General features: G+C 41.6%; 1 protein-coding gene across 3 annotated transcripts; it reads right to left on the reverse strand.

Annotated features, from left to right (window-relative positions):
* Positions 1-822: 822 nt before the first annotated feature.
* On the reverse strand, positions 823-19,279 carry LOC145435057 (uncharacterized). 3 transcript variants are annotated; one of them, XM_080312341.1, is made up of 5 exons: positions 19,187-19,279; positions 18,527-18,637; positions 4,450-4,582; positions 4,357-4,389; positions 823-1,203 (listed from the first exon to the last, which is right to left on the reverse strand). In XM_080312341.1, exons 2-5 carry the CDS (start codon positions 18,599-18,601, stop codon positions 992-994), a joined length of 453 nt encoding a protein of 150 aa, XP_080168467.1. In that variant the 5' UTR covers positions 18,602-18,637; positions 19,187-19,279; the 3' UTR covers positions 823-991. The 3 variants fall into 3 exon arrangements, 2 of the variants coding, with proteins under 2 accessions (XP_080168467.1, XP_080168466.1); XM_080312340.1 differs by lacking the exon at positions 19,187-19,279 and having other exon boundaries at positions 824-1,203; positions 18,527-19,180; XR_013913680.1 differs by lacking the exons at positions 4,450-4,582; positions 18,527-18,637; positions 19,187-19,279 and having other exon boundaries at positions 1,066-1,203; positions 4,239-4,390.
* Between the last annotated feature and the right edge of the window lie 1,000 nt (positions 19,280-20,279).

A 20,279-nucleotide genomic window follows, 5' to 3' on the forward strand; every position in this document is an offset into this window, starting at 1 on the left:
TATAGATCGATATCCGTATTTCGCTAGAAGCAGAATTTCACGTAGCAGTACTTGACTACTTCGATTGGAAATAAATACAAATCGCTCAAAAAGACCTCTGTATACGTTGCCATAGTCTTGACTGACGAAGCCCGACGAGTTGATATTGCCAATTGCTATTACTGCGCACAATGGTTGCCCAGGGCTACCAAATCAGAGAAGTTAGTTGACCAAAACAGCCGATTTCGTTATTTTTGCTGTAACATTTGGTGAGTCGACTAGAAAAAGGTCAGTACTTTCGTTCGACTACCCCGACTTACACACTTTTTACCTGAAGGTGTTGACTAAAAAAAAGAAGGTCGTCACTATCGATCGAACCACGAATTTCCCGCTCGAACGTCCGTCATTGCTATTTAGCGCGATTTATGCCAATTTTCACTCGAATCTGTCCATTATCTTAAATGTAAAAGCTATAAATGAGGACGAATTGCCAAAAAGAAAGACATTTAGGCGTCCTCGGAGGACATTTTCAAAACCTGAAAAAGGAGGACAAATCCTCCTAAAGGATGACGTATGGTAACCCTATATGTTTGTCAGCTTTCCACATAGGCCATATGTGAAAATTTGGGCGAAGGGGCTGACGATTTTCTAGTCGTCAACACGCCAAATTGATAGGAGGGATCGCGACAATACTAGGGGGTTAAGAACCCCTGGCATGGGCTCAATGTACTATTGTTGGGTAGTATGTGAACTCCTCATGTTAGCCCAGCCCGACTTGCCAGACAATACTAGGGGGTTAAGAACCCCTGGCATGGGCTCAATGTACTATTGTTGGGTAGTATGTGAACTCCTCATGTTAGCCCAGCCCGACTTGCCAGAATCTAATCCAATATCTTCAAATGTTACTAGAAAGTCTCGTTTTAGTTACAGAGGTTCTCAAGATTTTCACAAACCTAATTTCTTTCTGCCAGCACTACTATGCTTAATTCTGAGAACCATATACAATATACAATTATGACTTATCCCGCAACTTATACTTCACAATACTAATACTCGCCTGAAACGAGTTCGTGATAGTGAACAGCCAGCTCATCGAATTTAAAAAGGTCGGGTCCTCCGATACCAGCATCAGGTAGCCGACGACCCAAGACAGGCCCATGGTTGTCGCCAGACAGATAGACGTAACGTCTGCTTTATGCTTCTCTTGCTTTTCGTTGATTGCATCTGCGCAAAGAGACGTTCTAAGTTCATTTCACCATCACAGCGGAGGTGGTCATAGCGAAAAGTGTTGCCATTAAAAAAATAGTGGAAGTATAATGCAGTAAAATTGAACTCCTTTACAAGCAGTGCTGTGGAGTCGGCAAATTTACCACCGACTCCGACTCCAGACATTTTCAAGTGACCGACTCCAACTCTGACTCCCGAATCTTCAAACGTACCCCCGGATCTTCAAACGTACCAATTCCAACGCCGACTATTTTCCTCACGGAACTCCGACTCCAACAATACTACAAACCTGGAAAGTCAATCGACGTATTTACTATTTACTCTTTCACAGCACCGCAAACTACACCAATTTGTGACTGTGTCGGTGTCTGTGACTGGCCCGATTAATTTGCAATTTATTCCTTCATGCAACCTAATTGCTATTTGCAAATTATGTCCAATTTTATCAATATCGTTAATAATAAGAGTTAGTGTTGAAACATTTATTTTATATATTAATAGTAATTTTAAGAGACCTTTGAAAGCACTTGTTCTTATATTAAGGATTTAAATATTATTAGTGATTTTGATAGACCTTTGAAAGCACTTGTTCTCATATTAAGGAAGTAGGAGTCATGAGCAATTGAGCATTTTCACAAACTTCCACGCAGACTCCAGTCAGTTTTTTTTCACGATTCCTACTCCCAAGGAGTGCTAACAATTTTTTGAATTCCGACTCCAGTGAGGAAAATATGAGCAAACCTCCGACTCCAACTCCACGACTCCGACTCCACAGCCCTGCTTACAAGTCGGAGAGGCGCCTTAACAAGATATCCCAAAGCTGCTTCAACTAGACCAGAGGTCTCAAACACGCTGCCCGCGAGATCGCTTTGTGCGGCTCACGTCGTCATTTTAGATTTTGAAGTATCCGACAATATTCAACTTCCACTTATATTTGTTTAGATTTGAGAACTTGAAATTCACTTTACTACTACATGAAACCATTCATCACATTTCACTACCACATCACCTTCAGAGATTACCATGCGGGGGAAGATCAGCTATTATATAATTATGTCACATTACCTGTTTATGATGGTAAAACATTATCCGTTGATAGTTCGTGACTGAAAACTGTGATTTGGACCTGGGCGGGACCTTATGTAGAATTACTCGAACTCGGAATTTAGTCGGGTGAAAACTTTACCATCAGAAAATGACTGTGACTCAGAACGCCGTGACTTAGTACAACCAAGGACTATTATCACACTGTTATGTGGAATAATAATATATCAAAAGGTCGTAGCTTGCGTTGCGTAGCCTATTTAGCTATCAGATCAGGTCAGAATGACGATGGCAACCATTGGCATTCTGTTACCCCTTGATCCTGCGTCTTATTGGGATTGTTTATCCATGTTATTGTCACCAATTAAAGGTGGCGAGTGATGTACTGGTGCGCTCCCCCGCTGCAACAATAATGAATTGCTCTGCTATTGGACTGTTTAATTGCTATGGCACATTAATCATTATATTCAAGTTGATAAATTCCTATATTCTAAGGTTGATCTAACTTCTATGCATGCACCCCCGTGATGCATTTGTATGCTAGCATGGCGTCTATAACAATCTATGCCAAGTACAACAAAAATTTCATTCAAATATTTAAAAATGTGATTTTTTCGTGCTAGGCTTGAATTAACATATTAGTATAAATCACATTTTCACGATGCTTGTGGAATACCAGTAAGCCTACTCTGCAAGGTCCCGTCAAATAAGGCCTACCTGGAAATACATTGGTTACTCCTGTTATTGGTGCTGCGGCCCGCGGAGCCATCAAAATCCAGGATATTGGCCCGCGAGCATATTTGAGTTTGAGACCTCTGAACTAGACGTAGAAAATAAACAATTCTAAAAGGGCTGTAGAAAATAAACAATACAAAAAGGGCTGAAGTATTTCAAAAACTTGGGCGGGCCTAGCCGTCGCACACTTAAAGTTGTCAATCCACTATTAGTCAGGCTACATTCAAAATAGAAAGATGCCTAGGCTACATTCAAAATAGAGAGATGCCTCGTCGTAACTAACACAAAATCACTGATAACTAGGGCAATTTTTTTTTGACATGTCAAAAAAAGTCAAAATTAGGTCAAAATTGTAGCGTTAGGTCAAAATTTGTCAAAATTGTTTACAAATTTGTCAAAATTGTTTACAAAGTCAAACATTTTTTGATCTCTGCATTTCGTTTGTATCTAGATTTTGCGCTGTCGGTGAACTTATCATTTGATATTTTACAGCTTGTAGCCTACTTTATAGGCCTACCGTTGTAAACGGATCATCGTCTGCTCATTGTGAATCATAAATAGTCAAATGAAACAATAGTGACATGGTTTTATGGTCAACGTACCGCAATATCCTAGCTGAAGCAGGACTGCTTGGACATTGCATGGTTCTTATATCAAGAAGCGCAAGCTGAAAAATTGTGATATACACAACATTGTCAGAATGAAGCGACACGGTTTGTCACCAGCAGTGTGCACACAACTTGAGTGTTGTCAGCCAACAAATGCTGCTGTTGAACGTTCTTTCTCCGTTCTTGGCAAGCTACGTAGTAAGGACTAAGGACAGACACTTTCTACCCGAGAATGTAGGAAAGGATCTTTCGTTGTAGTACAACAAATTTTAATTATTTCCACCAGAATACGTAATGTAACTACTGGAATTCTTCATAGGGCCAGATTTCGTTAAAATACTAGTTTTTCATGTAAAAATATGTCAGTTTTTGAGCCAAAAACGTTTTTTAAGGCCAATCTACTTTGTAAGGACAGACAGTTCCAACCAGAAATGAAGATAAGTAGTACAATTTTAACATTATATGCGAAAACACCTAATTTGCATACGTGAGGTCAAAATTTGGTCAAATTTCAGTTTTTTTAGGTCAAAAAAGGTCAAAATTTAGATTTTTTAGGTCAAAATCTTCCGTTTTTTAGGTCAAAAAAAAATTGCCCTACTGATAACGTTACAACTAGTGAGTGTCGCCTTGCGTGAAATATGTCACCTGTTCAATATTGCAAGTAATCTTCGGTATGACGATGCAATAAACTACAACAGCAGCAATGCCACAGGCAGTAAAAATCCAGCATACAGAGAATAGTGTCGAAGCCAATAAAAATCACCTGATCTATAGGACGACTTCAGCGTCGCGTTTCCTAAAATCGACAACGAAATATTGAATAACCCGATAGAGGACGCTGTCTGCGAAGTCATACCTGTGACTGTAACGTTGGGATCAATGTGCCCAAGCGTAATGCCTGCGTTTAGCACGACTATCACTACCGGTGCTCTGTAGCCAAAGTATGCGGCATACAGGATCTTGAACATTCTACCGTAGGACGTCATGACCTGAAATAACGGTATGTGTTTGTGGGTGCATTGCAACGGGCTCTGACTTAAGATGTCTAGTCTAGCATCTGGAATGAAAGATGTCTAGTCTAGCATCTGGAATGAGCTATCACACGATATCCGTGAATTGCCTAATAATAGATTCCAAAAAGACCTACTTAATCACCTTTTGTCGTTAAATAACACTGTTGTCCTACCTTGCCCAGACATTGCTTCATTGATCATTTTCTACCATCGTTTACTTTTTAAACTAATATTTTTAACAGCCAGACTGTATAAATTCAAGTGTTCCTGTTTGATGCTGGTGTGATCAGACTATAGCTGACCTTCACGGTCGTATCGATCATTCCTACCTGATGCCGAATACTGTGCATGTAGCATGTGCAATGTGCATTAGGGTTGTTCAGATTTGAAAAATTGTCAGGAAACGTCGATGCTTGTGACCCAAATGAAGGTTTAGTACATAAAAACACTTTTATGAGCAATTTTGGTCATCTTCGTCGTGATCTTCTATCCCCGAAAACCCCCCAAAGATCCACGGGGCAATTCTCCTTACTACTGGATATGCAATGTTGACCACGTCACCGGTTTATAGCTTTTGTGACGTTATCAGTTGAAAACGGCTGTGTAGAGATGATATATTGCAATAAAATAGCAATGATTTCAAAGTTGTACTTAAATGCAGTCCCATAAAGGCCACATGCATAACGATTTCACTCTGCACAAACTGTCTATCATGCTCATGGGAACCATGTATCGGTTGCACCATTGACATCGGCTTGTTTTGGATCGTACATTGAAGAAGCGCCGTTGGGTTGCAATTCGTCAACAAATACTGATATTCCCAGCTGGTTTTTAGCCATAAGATATTATTCAAAGGTATGTAATGTCAGTAATACTTTTCTCAACTTCAAATCATCTGTAAAATACCGAGTTATCTTATTTTATGGTAGACTGCAATTTAGTTGCAGAAGAAAGTCTGAAACAAAGCGGATATGGGTTTTGTGGACCAACCATGAACAAGATTCAGGTCTGCCCACTATTTGGTCTGATATTCTGGTCACTATTCGGAAGGATATTTATCTGAGTGTATTAGTCACTCCAAGTTACCGACTCTAGATGAGGTTCTACTACACCCGCCATATCTGAAAGAAAATTGCCCCGAAACTACCACAACGGAGGACTGTGTACTTCTAACTGTTGAAGAGGTTGACAACGTATAGAATATAACAAGAATGGAACTAGTGCACTATACACCAACATTACCCGTTCATGGTGATCACCTTATTGACTCAATCTTTTCACACGTCAACCTTTTTCTTTTATTGTTCTCTCGATTTGATATTTCACACCTCAGCAGATTTCTAGTTACGAGTTTTCAGTTTTTTCCGTTTATGCCCATTACGTAAAATACTTCCCTTGATACCTATTATAAACGATGCACTGCCTTTCTTATTTTTCTACGTTATATAACTAGCTTATCATGACTCAGCTTAAATCTAGTTACGAGGTTTCAGTTTTTTCCGTTTACGCCCATTACGTAAAATACTTCACTTGAAACTTATTACAAACCATGCGTCGCCGGGATTATTTTTGTACGCCTGATACCTATCACAAATTTACTTAACGATTTACCACAATTATAACATCACACTTCACTACTTTCCTATACAAACTTCATACATCTTGTATTTACAAGTAAATTTTAAGAACCAATTCTGTTACCTTCAAATTCGGTAATTCTCCGTTGTGTTCCGTAGTACTCTTATCGCCATCCTTTGCTCTGCTCCGTTTCGTCTCCTCGTGTTCCTAGTGCGACTTAAGGTTCTACGTCGACGACACTTTATATAACTTACCCATATCACACTCAACAGAGCAATCAACCCTGTTACCGCCATTATTAAAGCCACTGGTTCCAGTGTAGGTATCAGTTTCGCACCTTCCATAATCATCCTATCGGTGAAAGATAAGCCTCCTACCTTATATCCGCCTTCCATCCTCACCATTTTGTGTAGCCGTCGAGTATAGCTCGAATCAGTCGAATTTGGGGTTGTCTTTCCCACGGTGGTTCTTGATAGTCGGGGATATTCAGGTGCGGACGTTTCGAGCCCTTGATGTTCTTCTGCCCAGTCTATAGCGATGCGTCATCCATCGTTGACGTCAAGATAGTAGTCATTAGTTCGACACTCTTCGTGGATGAGTCGTCGTTGTTGTCTCCTGATAAATACAAAATGAATGTTTCGGTACTTGCCTTATGGTTGTGATCCGGATCTTGGTAGTACGCTCCGATTCCAATTCCGCCGTCATCCGTGGAGTCCTGCAGAGCGTCCGCAGTGGTAACTGGAAGTACACGCGTTGTCATTGGTGCTTCACCGCTGGTTTGCATCGTTTCCTCGGGTTGGTTACGTGTGCGAGTTTGCAACTGCTGCCTCCCATGAGCAGTCACAGTTTGTCTTTTTTTACATGCATCGGTTGCGATTGTGTAACTTGCACCAGCGTCGTTTCCATCCGCCATGCCAGAGCTATGGGTAGTAGGTGTTTCAGCGTTGTAGTGCATGGATCATGGGCTTTCGCCGCTGGAGTTACCCACGTCTAACTGTAGTAAGCGATCATGTACACTTCTTGGGAAGGGGGTTTTCTTGTTACTATCGAGTGCGGCTCGCCTTGTCTTGTAGTCTTTCATTCGTTTTGTCATGAACAACAAAAATAGCCAATTTTCATTCGGCAAAACCTTGTTCAATAATACCAAAATCAGGTATTATATCTATTGCTTCCTTTAGTGCCTTCGCCTGACCCTCCCGCGTCAGGTTATAAGGGCCAGAAACGAAGGCTTAGTCGATGGGTCCTTACGTCCGATGTCGCATTGGTATTTCATGGATTGGGGGGGCGCTGAGTTGGCCCCGCAGGCTATCAAGTTCGGAAGCAAATGGATCATAAACGGCTGTCAAGACTCCTTCAGGAATGGCGATAATTTCTAGGCCAGTCAAAAGTCAGGAGGTTTGTATGACAGTTTCGCCAGTGCTACCGATTGTGCACAGAGACTTTCGAGTTCCGTCTTCACGCTGGGACTGGTGTCTTGCTGTAAGGTTAGGCTACATAGTAATTGGGCCAGTTATTGGCCCAATGCAAATCTCGTGATGAACGGGGTTTTGGTGTTGGTGGAGAGAGGGCGAGGCTCTTCGTTGTCAGCGGGGATTCCCAACCTATTCAATCTGACCTCTGATCTCGGCGCGTGCCCACGCCTACCGTCACGCCGGCGGATTCGGTCGCCGCCGGGGCCCGTTTCTGGGGAGACGTGCATCTTAAAATCCCCAGACTCCTTGCCGGACATGACCGGCCGTGTATCCGGTTGACCGGCAATAGCTGCTTTGTTTAAACCTTTTGGGGTAGTACTCATGACTGTGGCTGTCGTCATGCATCTATGTGCCGAATCATTACAGTTATTCGGACAAGTGCATCCACGAGAGCATTTAGGACCAGTTTTCTCGTGCAGGTCCTTATTTACGCCAGCCGGGATTCCGCGCTCGACGTCTTCATTAATGGTGCCAGCAGGGATTCCTGACTCGACACATCTTTAGTTAGTGCCAGCAGTGCTAACTGACCCGACACTTTCTCGACTAGTGCCAGCAGGGGCTACCTGACCCAACACTAGGGATTTCCCATATTTTTTTGACCTTTTGGGAAAGAATGTAAGACAGTTGCCGTCGTAAGATCGGCGTATTTATGATTGGTGCCAGCAGGGATTCCTGACTCGACACATTTCGCGCCAGTGGTGATTACCATCTCGACACTTGCGCCAGCGGCAACGGCCTGCGGCGACACAGACAACGTGCCGACTCGACGCTTATTTGATTTGCAGCTTCCATCAACCCATCATCGGTTACAGTGTCGCGAAGACTGCTTCCGACTTTGGTTCCGTCCCGCTGATCACACGAGATCTCGTCATGAAGCGTTACTAAAGACAACTCTTCGTTTGCATTAGGCGGGGATTCAAATTCAGTCGCTATGTTTGGTAATTGTTGTACATGATCAATCCATTTTAGACCTACAATATCGAGAGGTCTCCTTTCTCGATCGCAAATGGAGCCGACAGTCCGTCGAAATTGATTATTACTAAGGAGTCAACGCGGGAGGAGTCACCTATATCACGTAGTTTCATGTCTATAGGTTGCCGCTCTTTCCAGCTTGGCGGGTATTAGGTTTCTACGACGTTTTTCAATTTGAGGACGCTTCCCGTGTCGGCGCAGAAAACCCCAGTAGTGATCCTTCGACGATCCTTTCTTTTCATAGATTGGCGTTCGCAGATAGTAAGGAGGTAATCGATGTGTTCGTCTTCAGACTCTCCCCCGTCCACTGAAATTGCCAAGAAATGACGTTCAGCCCTGGAAGAAGTTCAGTTGGTGCCTCCATTTGATTAGAGTGTAGCTTCATGGCGCTTGCCATGCAAGTATTCCACACTTGGTTCGATTTACTTCACAGAGCTTAACCACATCTCCTGGCTTTTCCACATTTTCCCACACCCCTTATACAACCCAGTTTTGTCGACGTTGATTGCAGCATTGGTTGCAGATTGATCGAACGAAGCAGTGACCTTGGAAGGTCCAGCGGCTCAAACTATTCATACAATAGACAAGCCCCTTGGCTTAATTCAACCAACATATTCCAATAATTATCATGCAGACAGCAATGAAGTATCTATGCAAAACTCGGTTAAGTTGGCACACGGAACATACGTCAATCACAACACGAGTCAAGATTTAACCTATTCATATTCATGCACGATTAATAACAGTTCAATACTCCAAGGTGTGTTTACACCATAAATGTGACGGTATTTCCTGCCGACAATATACATGCATAAAATATACAAAAAATATGCCAATCGATGCCACAAAAAAACAATACCACACAGAGTTCAAGTTGACCAATTTGCCGACCACCTTGTTTATAAGAGTTCCCCAGTCTTCCAGATGCAGATATCAAACTGCAATTAGTCCAGGAACCGACCCCTTGTTTGAGTCGTTACTACTTAGGATCATCAAGTAGCCTACTTGCGTGCTGTCGATTCGGAGATCGGGCATTCCAAGTCCAACAGAACGCAGGGTTTGTTGAGGGTTCGTTGTAACGATATCCCGAATGCAATACCTCTATGTTCTTGGCTCTTTCCATCTTTAGCTCATCGGCGTTATGGAGCGATTCCAGCAAATTTGATCGAGCTGCTTCATTTATGTATGCATTGCAATTTCGGTTAGCAGTCGCACCCATTTCATCGCGCTGCTTTATTTCTGTATACTTGGCAACTGCAGCAAGCAGCCGATCCAATCAATAGCATGTCAAGATTTTTCAGAGGGACATCGGAACATCACCCTTCAATCTCAAAAGACGTCAAACCCTTTCACAATGCCTCCGTCAATGTCCGGTTTTCTGGATATAGTCTGCTACTGGATGCTTCGTTTGGGGCTCTGTTTCAGACTGGCGGATTTACTTGGCATAGAGTCACAAGTTCGCCGAAACTAGCGGACGCACCGATGTCGTCTTTATATGCAATAATTGGATACTACAACTGATTGTACAATTCATGTGGACATCATACATGGCATAGATATGCATACATATATCAGTCATACTTCGGCTCACTGTAAAAGCTCGCATACATGAAAAAATGGTGGCGCCATTTTTGGTAAAGCAAACTGATGGTATAGCTAACACCTAACATGCATACGACACAGTCCCAGATAAGCACAAAATGATACCATCTCACTTATAATAGTCATATGTGAACCAATATCCCAATTGTAATCATGCTATATTCCTTAATCTCCAGTATTGGTGTGCTTAAGCTTTTTTATTCATTCGTATATATCGTGCTTCATAGGCAATAGACTAGGCTTATCGCGAATTTCGAACTCACATATGCTCCAATGCGTTACCCCAAGAGGTCTTTAAATACCCATGTTACTATTGTCTTATGGTCCATTACACATCAAATTTTCAAACTTTTGTCCCGTTGGGGTGAAGGGTCCTGACACTAGTATAGGGGCGGGGTCAGTTATGACGCCTTATTAATACCTACAGTTGTAGTATTCGCTATTAAATTACCGCAGTAACAACCAACTATTCTCATATTAAATGTTCATAACTTATACCTATATCTAAGACATGTTAGCGTCATCTTAAAGCAATATGATGGTAGATGTCAAAGATTAGGTAAATGCAGTACTTGAACAATATAAGAAAGATAGGCGTCACGTTGCAATAATACGTCATAGTAAACCCTCACATGAAAATACCCTTTTGCAGATTGATTTTTGCCAATACAGTAAACTTTCATAGTTCGTACACGTAATGATTGCAATGCGACAAAATGGCGTTCGTCAGGCGCATTCACTTCGTAAAGTGAATACGCGGACAAAGCGGGTTTTAGGCGTCATTTTCCATCATCGACACATCAGTTTCGAAAAACGAATGTGTGGATAAGTTCAACCATGGGTTACTTTTCTAAGGTCTTTATATTAGCAGTACTGGCCTGAAGTATTCCTAATGTTATAGGCCTAGTAATTCCGGTTACATTATACTCCTTTATTAATCCTAGTTAGTGACCAAGGTATCGATGTTTATTAATCACAATATGTAGCCCTAAACTTTTGGAATATTAGTCGATCTTCTCCAAGGTCTAGCACCAAAGGTATCGAGGTAGCAATTGGAAATCCGTTGACATTGTTGTTTGCGATTAGATAGCCGGCAACTATACTGGCGCTTCAGCGCTAGGACGTAAAATCGACACAAGGCCCCGATATACATGACAACACAAAATGGACACAGTAGCCAACGAACTGGCTCGCTGCTCCGTGACCATTTACAGCGTCTCCACAGGGGCATTGACGTCCTGATCAGAATGGTATTGAGTGTATTGACCTTGCCGGAATAGTAGCGCTTGTGACGTTCAGATATAGGTAAATATATTTTCATTTCGAGTTAGACCCAGACTACTAGAAAATTTTCAGCTTTTCCAAATTAGATGAGATTTAGAGCTACACAGCTTTTTCAAATTATGTTAAAATTAGAATTAGAGCTACGCAGCTTTTTCCAAATTAGATTAGAATTATATTACTGGCATTTCGCTCTAATTCCGTGAGATTAGACGACTAGAATTATTTAGTTGTCCAAGCCTGGTTTGAGTCGCCTGCTTGCAGTACCAATAATAAATCCAATTTGACTTTGTCCTTGTTATTACTTAATGCGACAAGTGGGTATATTTCTGACGCTATTCTTGAGTTAGTGCGTTTCATCTTACGTCAGCGAGGTAAATTGTCCTCAAAAACACTAAACAAGAATGCTCTAAAATGCTGACAAAACCATGGAATATCTAGGTACAAAGGCACCCGCCTTATTGTCGGCATAAATATTCACAGCGAACGGCACATATTTATTGACGCACTGCGATACCACACATTTACAACGCCGCAACATACCCTACGGAAACTTTATCGCTGCTAGTGATTATTTTTCATCCTCACTAATCCTTGGTCCTATAGTTCGGCCCATGTAAGCTTACACGAAATAATAGAGTGTTTTTCGGCATATTCAAACCTTGATTGGAGTCAGGCTCACTTTCAACTAGACACTTTCATCTCGCCAAATCTGTCGCAGCTAATTACTACACGCGACAGGATAGTTAGTACGACTGCCCTGGATCGCAGTTTCGTGGTGTTTTGAAATGATGAAAATATTATTAAAACTGATTGACTAGACGCGGCATAAGCACTCGTCATTTCCTGCTTTTATATCTCTAGACATTAGTATCTCTGGACTTATACTAACTGTCCTACTCAAATTTTCGCGTAAATGAATTACATACTTTTCGTATTGATTATTCGAGCGGGTTTCTGCAGATATGGATCAATGCCGTTAAGCATGATCCGTTTTGAATACTATCGATAAAATGTGTTAATATGGTGTAGCCTTCTTTGTTTCATCCATGGCGACTAGGACTATATACCGCGCATGTTTGAGAACAAACGGCAATATTCGCGAAGGATTTCATATGTCATCACCCATTCGAATTACAACAGAATATGACTGATATCCAGAGGTGGTCAGTCACGAAGTACTTCTACTTTTTGGAAGTACTCAAGTAGTTTTCCTCTACTTCTGGTACTTATTCAAGTAGATCTGATTATTTCTACTTCTACTTCTACTTCGTAATATTTTGTGATCTACTTACTTACTTTTCGCTATTTTCAGTTTGTCAAGTAGAAGTAGTCTAATTCCCCAATACGAACGATAACTTGAGGAATTCCGCGGCTGTTTTCATGGAGTACCAACATTTAATATTCATAAGAGTCAAGTAAAGCCCAGGAATTTTATTGCGCTTCGCGCATAGTAGTAATGGAGTGACAAATATGTTTTCGTGAAAGTATCAGTGAATGTAATTTAGGTACCGGATTGCTTGGTTCCTCTCACACCGCATTGTCGTCCTTATCAAATATTTCATCACAGTAAATATGGCCCACCACAACGTTTGAAACTACCGCTTCACAATCTAGCAATTGCCTATCATATTGTAATCTAGCAGCCCCTTACGTGTCTTGATAATCTGGAAAATCCAGCTTTTTTGAACGTTACACCTGTTTTAGCAGATGACCTTTTAAGCTTTGTAGACAAAATACAGGAAATATATTCTCCGCTTTTTAGAAGTGGTATTTGTATTTCATTTTAATTAACGTATAATAATCACGCAAAGTGATGTAACCGTATCCGATACATTTTCTACGTATTGCTCTTCGCCTAAACTTGTGGCCTTATAATATGGGGTAGGGCGCCATCCCATGATATTCTCTAAAAATGGGGTGTTCCAGTAAACAAAAGATAAGTATCGCATTTTCATATCAGTACTATAATTTGCATCCCATGATGCGAAACAATAGTTATTATGTCGAAAGTTGATACCTCCTGGGATGCATCAATACGAATCAAGCTCCCTGCACAGGCCGCATAGCTCAATTCGCAGCTTTTGACAGTCCATGCGAACGAATTAAGACTGTTTTCAAAACTACTTACTTACTTGAGTAGATATAAAGTCAGTTAATTCTACTTCTACTTCAAGTAGTTTTAGGTGGCTTATTGAAGAAGTACTTCTACTTGTACTTGAGTAGATTTTTCCGTCGCTACTCCTACTTCTACTTGAGTAGCTTTCTTGACTACTTTGGCCACCTCTGCTGATATCATCCATAAGTCAGTTTTTCTTTTCTTTAGCAATTGTCATATAATTCGGACCCTCTCTGTCTTTCAGTGTTCCCTTTATTTGAATTCAAAACGATTATCACTTTTTATACAGTTGCACTGTGTTCCAGAATAGCTATAACCATAAACTCTTGTGACCTCAGAACAGTGTGGAGATCAAACCACCACCTTCGAGTCACGAGTCACCTTGAGACATTACACATTTCGACCCGAGCCCAGCCAAGTACCGTCAAGTCACCATTCAAGCCAAATTGAATTTTCGAAGTATGCATGATGATGCAAAGTCACTACACTTTGCCAACTGGGTGTAGGACAAATTAATTGGTTACGCTCACTTCGGTATATTATCCTACATTGCTGCGATCTCAATCATACCAATCAGAAGACACATGTATTTACACCTTAACAACACAGAATAATTGTGACAATTGACGCAGCTTGGTTTGTGAGAGGTTTTCAACTTCTGGTAACGAGTCAAATGAAAGAAGAATCAGACCATATTCAAAATTGACGTCAGAAATACGTGATCTTAGCTTGCTCGTCGTGAATTTCATTGCTCGCAACTATTGTTCACAGGCGCACGAGCTTCCAAAATTTGATGCAATTCCTTTTGCATTGCTATTCAAGTTGCGATAAAGACCAATTTCAAGAACGTACCCTTTGTCGATATGCTCTTTGTATGAAATTTGTCACTCAATTCAACTGCATCGCATTTCAGAAGAGCCCATTTGAAATTTTCAGGCAATTGTATTGGCGTTCGCATTAAACAAAGCACCGAATAGTCAGAACTCATTTTGTAGAGAAAGAATGTCGAAAAAGCGGGTGAATATTATCACAGTTACAAATGCAGTTCGTGCCTAGTTTTCATATTCGAGGTCTTTCTGCGAGTGCAAACGGAGGCCGCATAATCCGAACGACACTTAGTCTCGCAACCGCGAATGTAATTCGACTCAAACTGACACATTAGGCGTTTTTGTAACCTTATTAAAAGTAAGAAATCGAGTGACAACGTGTTGCGCAAAGCGTGTAGACAATCTTTACTTTTGATAAATCTATCGCAAATTATTCCGCTTTATAGTAGTGTATGAAGATCCACCAAAATGCGACCGCCTCATGGATCTGGGAACGCGTCGGAACTGACACCCTAGCTATCACGTCCCAACGGCGGCGGCCAGACCAATCAAGTTCTGGTCGGCCCTACAAGTTCACAATCCGCGCAATCCACCCCTAACAACCTTACTAATTTCGCAAATCACCACACGCGCCACCCCAAACTCTCTTGCGGGCCACACGTGGCCCGGCTCTGCGCTAGAACATTAGATTGTTACCCATCCTTGCGGGTTTTAGGGTTCGTATTGAACCTGGGGCGTTACAGTCCTTGGTTCAGCCTATCCCTATCTACGCTCTACAAAATTTCCCCAGGCCGTAGCCTAGAACTCGCTCGATATGTACAGTGGTCCTGCGAGCGGCTATGCAATGCCTGCTCTGCGGATCCTACTGCACCTATTTGCGGTAGACGTAAGGCTTCCCGCTACCGAGGCGAGTTACTGGTTCCTGGGCCCGGATTGCCGTGCAATCATCTAAGAATGGAATTATCCGTAACTAACTTATACGTTAACTAACTATACGCTTTGGAACAAAGCCCATCTTGAACTTGAGACAATAAAGGCCCAGCCCATCGCGTCGCTCGCATCTGTCCACAAGCTCGCAATGAAGGCTTTGCTCCAGGGACTAATCGCCCGTCTGGAGGTTGCCAGCTACCAAAACGTGCCGTAAGTATTTTACTCAACCTGACTCACTTCCGATTTGAAGCTGATATGAACCCACCGGGTGGCAGGTGCATATTCCTTACTTAGTGTAAGGTCTGCTCGGCAGCGCTCGTAAATCGCCGTAGTTAACGCAACACCTCCAAGCGGGACCCCGCGCATTTCCCAGCCTAGTCTCCCAGGATAGGCCTACATAATAATATTCGGACATTCATGATCCCGGGTACCTGTTGACAGTAATCGCCTAAAAAGGTTATTGAAAAACAATAATTAGCATGCACTAAATCAGACACATTCCCACACTTGACAAACGGCAGCCTACCTTAACCAATTAATTATTTTATCATTTCACGCCTTCCTGTTCTATCCAGAGGCCCCAATTCGGACATGCTCGCAAGCCTCTCTCCCAAGTCTTGGAGGTGCTGCGGCCGCGGCATTAATAATAGGGATATTAATATATTAATTTCAAGTGGGTACCCTTCGACGGGTTTCCACAAACGAGGATCCCACAACCGCCAAAAAATCCAAATTACTTGTAATATTGAGAGTTATATTAGGGCGAAATTCGCCAGGAGTTCCACAGCAACTTTAGAGCGAACTTCAACCTTTTTTTATTTGAAAGGTACGTGGCCTTTAAATATTTTGTTCAACACTTGAAATGTCCAAATTTCGCCGCGGCTCGTCCGAAACATAGGCATGGGCGCAAGCGGCCCGCGGGCTGTCCCCGAACTTTTACCTTAAGCCGCTTACATCTGTGAGTACAGGGGCTCAGATTCATACTGAAAGGGCCAACACGATTTAGGGCAATCGACATGGCAACCAAAGGAGGTACAGGCCGAGATTTTACAATCGGGAGCATATTTGGTGTGGTGCACCGACAAGACGATTTAATGCGCACTACTTCAAGCGCGTAGACAGCCGATCAAGGCTCCACCCTTTTATGACCGCAACTGCGTTAGCATTGCTACATTCGACATGAAATAATTCTAGAGTACTCAACCCGTGCCTTGATCTTTGCCGTAGCCTCGGTGCAAGGATGGCCGCCTTGCTCCTGTGTCCTTTCTAAGCTTCAATTCCTTCTGCTCCGTGTTGCGAGTCCAGATCGGACTGAATTAGACTGTGTTGCGCAGCGGATTATATGGGTTTCTGATTCAAAAAAAACTAAGACTTCCTTTACTTAATAGCTGGTAATTAATTTCGGACCTAGCTCGTGACAAGTTATTCTCTCTTTATTCTTTATGAATCACAGTTCGTGGACCAGCCGTACTCATTAACCAATTGTTTTCGGCTCTATCAGCTACCAAAATGGCACAGCTTCGTGTGCGAGTTAATCTCCCTCATCATTATAAATGACCCATTATAACGACTTCGTGCACGAGCAGAAATGACTAAGTGTCACGATTCGGCCTCGGCTCCTTATAACTTCCTGAATTCGCATCGCATCAAGCGCTAACCGTTATTTTGAAATATGTGGTTGCCGTGAATCATAGGCTACCGCTGTCGACCTCAAACTCCGCTTTATTTAAAATGGCCGACGAATTATTCCCATCGTCATTTTTGTTTGTTTCTGGCAAGTATTATTGGTACACGTATTCTACATTAATAACTTCAAGTTCAGAATACCCCACTCTACAATTCTACCATTTTCTTTACGCTTACACGTCAATTTTTGGTGGGGTTAAATTCATCTGTTCCATATAAGTTCAAATAAACTTCAATAAATTATATGCTTCGTCATAATGCACTTCTTTTACAACCATTCTCTCGAATTTCAAACAGTGTTCTTCGTGTAACAGAGGGTACTAGGTATATGTGAACCACAAGAATATCTATAAGGCAAGCGCTGAACATTGTGTTGATGCATATTTTCAGGCATTCTTCTTCAACTAAATTGCAGTCTACCATAAAATAAGATAACTCGGTATTTTACAGATGATTTGAAGTTGAGAAAAGTATTACTGACATTACATACCTTTGAATAATATCTTATGGCTAAAAACCAGCTGGGAATATCAGTATTTGTTGACGAATTGCAACCCAACGGCGCTTCTTCAATGTACGATCCAAAACAAGCCGGTGTCAATGGTGCAACCAATACATGATTCCCATGAGCATGATAGACAGGTTGTGCAGAGTGAAATCGTTACGCATGTGGCCTTTATGGGACTGCAGTTAAGTGCAATTTTGAAATCATGGCTATTTTATTGCAATGTATCATCTCTACACGGCCGTTTTCAACTGATAACGTCACAAAAGCTATAAACCGGTGACGTGGTCAACATTGCATATCCAGTAGTAAGGAGAATTGCCCCGTAGATCTTTGGGGGGTTTTCGGGGATAGAAGATCACGACGAAGATGACCAAAATTGCTCATAAAAGTGTTTTTATGTACTAAACCTTCATTTGGGTCACAAGCATCGAAGTTTCCTGACAATTTTTCAAATCTGAACAACCCTAATTGTGCATGCATGTTTTTTTTTATGTATTTTGGTTGGATGAAAATAAAGGCTCTCTCTCTCTCTCGCTCTAGCTAAGATCTAGGAAAGTAATAATATATATTTAGTGATTCTACACACGTTGCAGAATTCTGAACTAAATTTTTCCGAAAATTCTGCTATTTCAGACCTCTACTGGAGAAGAAGAAAGGAAGAACTCTTTTGGGTAATATTTCAAAATTATAAATATAAAAATAACCTGCACCGGCTATCTCGAATTAAAAAACCCAAATTCCCCCATCTCGTCAAGGATGACACTGATCCCGAAACATGAAACTAAATTTTAACGTCCCAATTAGATCGCCGTTCAATATTGTAATTTGATGTACTGCTCAAATTCACTTGAATATTTGTTCATTGTTCATGTATTTTCACACATTCATGATTCCATCACCACCCTATATCATCCTGTAATATTGAGTCCGTCATCCGGCACTCACCTGAGCTACGTCCCGGTAGATGGCGTAGCTGTACACGGCGGTCCTCGTCCAGGAGGTCAGTAAGAAAAAATGCATGAAAACGGTCAGGATAGAACAATGTACGGTCTTCAACTTAAAAACAGCACTGATCGCATGAGTTTACTGTCCAGCCTGCGAGTTGTCACAAATTCCAAACAGTAAAATTTACAAAATTCTTAACAAGTCGAAAGGCTAAAATATAGAACCACACCAACTTCGGTATATAGACGTAAATTAGGCTTACCATGTTTTGGAAATCAAAAAAGAGGACACTTTTTCAGAAATTTGCAACTTGCAAAACCGGAGTGAAATTCACAAAATCCGGTTAATTTTTCCCACTTTGTGATCGGTTGACTAAAAAAAAAAAAGAAAAAAAAAAGGTCATCTTTTCCGCTCAGAGCTAAAATCACCGCTTTTCACTCCGAAATACCCGCCAGAGCTTCACTTCTGTGCTAATATGCGGCATATCACTCGCAAGTTGCTCTAAATCTGCCTAAATTTTCAAAAAAGAGGACAAAATCTCAAAAAAGAGGACAAAAGGGCGTCCTCCGAGGACACTTTCAAAAAAGTCAAAAAAGAGGACAAATCCTCTTAAAAGAGGACGTATGGTAAGCCTACGTAAATGGCATCGAATATTGTTACCTGATAACGCACTCCAGACACAAACAGGGTCAGAGCGATCGCTAGACATAGGCAGATGTTTGCGAGATCTGCATCTGGTACTTTTTACGCAGTCCTCTGCAATAGGCAAAAGGTATACGCAAGTCTGCCAAAACTCATGCATAAATTCACAGGTGCTCAGAGTACTGAAAGTAGTTAGCAGTAACACTCGAGTAGAAGTAGGGGTAACGCAGTAAATCAGTGTTTCTTAACCTGGTCACCATTGCTTCCCATTGGGAGATTTGGATTTTGAAGGGGTGGAAACGCTCAGGGGGCGATATGGGAGTGCTGAGCCCAGGGGGCGGTATGTGGGGCGTTAAAGAATAATGACATCGCGGCAGAGCGTGAAAGGACGTATTATTATATATTAGCACAACAGTTCTGTATATCCTTGAGTTTTTATTGAGTTTTTATTGTAAATGTACATTAGACAAAATCTGTCATATCTATACATTTTTCGTCGCGCTTAGCGCGCGAAATATATGCCGACGATGTTTGCAAGATGCTTCCTTGCCTGCAGTGGTTTATTATTATTCATAAAAAATGATTTGCGCCTCGAACCAGATGGTATGAGCCCGTACCCAAAGGTTGTTTTAACATCTTTGATTAGATCCCGAAAATAGCACATGCAACTGACATAGCGTTAACTAGTCGGGTGTTCCATGGTTGCGATTCAAGCGATTTCCAGTAGTGAAGTTCAACACCCGGAAAGACCAACCGGACTTCAAACTCTGACCCCTTGTTTTACTACCGTACTTAAAATATAGAAGGGGAGTGGGCCAAGGCAATTTCCGGAAAGGGGCGCTGCCGGAAAAAAGGTCAAAAACCACTGCTGTAAATAGTAAATTAAGAAGTCAGACACAATCGAGCATTTTAAAACAGTACATTTGTTCCAGGGAAATGGAATTGGAAGTAGTGTAAAACATCGCCACTTGAGTAAGTAAATCTAGTTGGCAGAACCAAATAGAGTACTTCCATCAATGTAGAGGTAGACCTAGAGTAGCCTACTTCGTTTATGACCGGCTGATTCCACAATTCAACAAAATACGAGTTAACATATGATAACTTAAACTAA

This window comes from Botryllus schlosseri, chromosome 3, assembly GCF_051294905.1.
Source record: "Botryllus schlosseri isolate E-star chromosome 3, Bs_hap1, whole genome shotgun sequence".
Taxonomy (NCBI): Eukaryota; Metazoa; Chordata; class Ascidiacea; order Stolidobranchia; family Styelidae; genus Botryllus; species Botryllus schlosseri.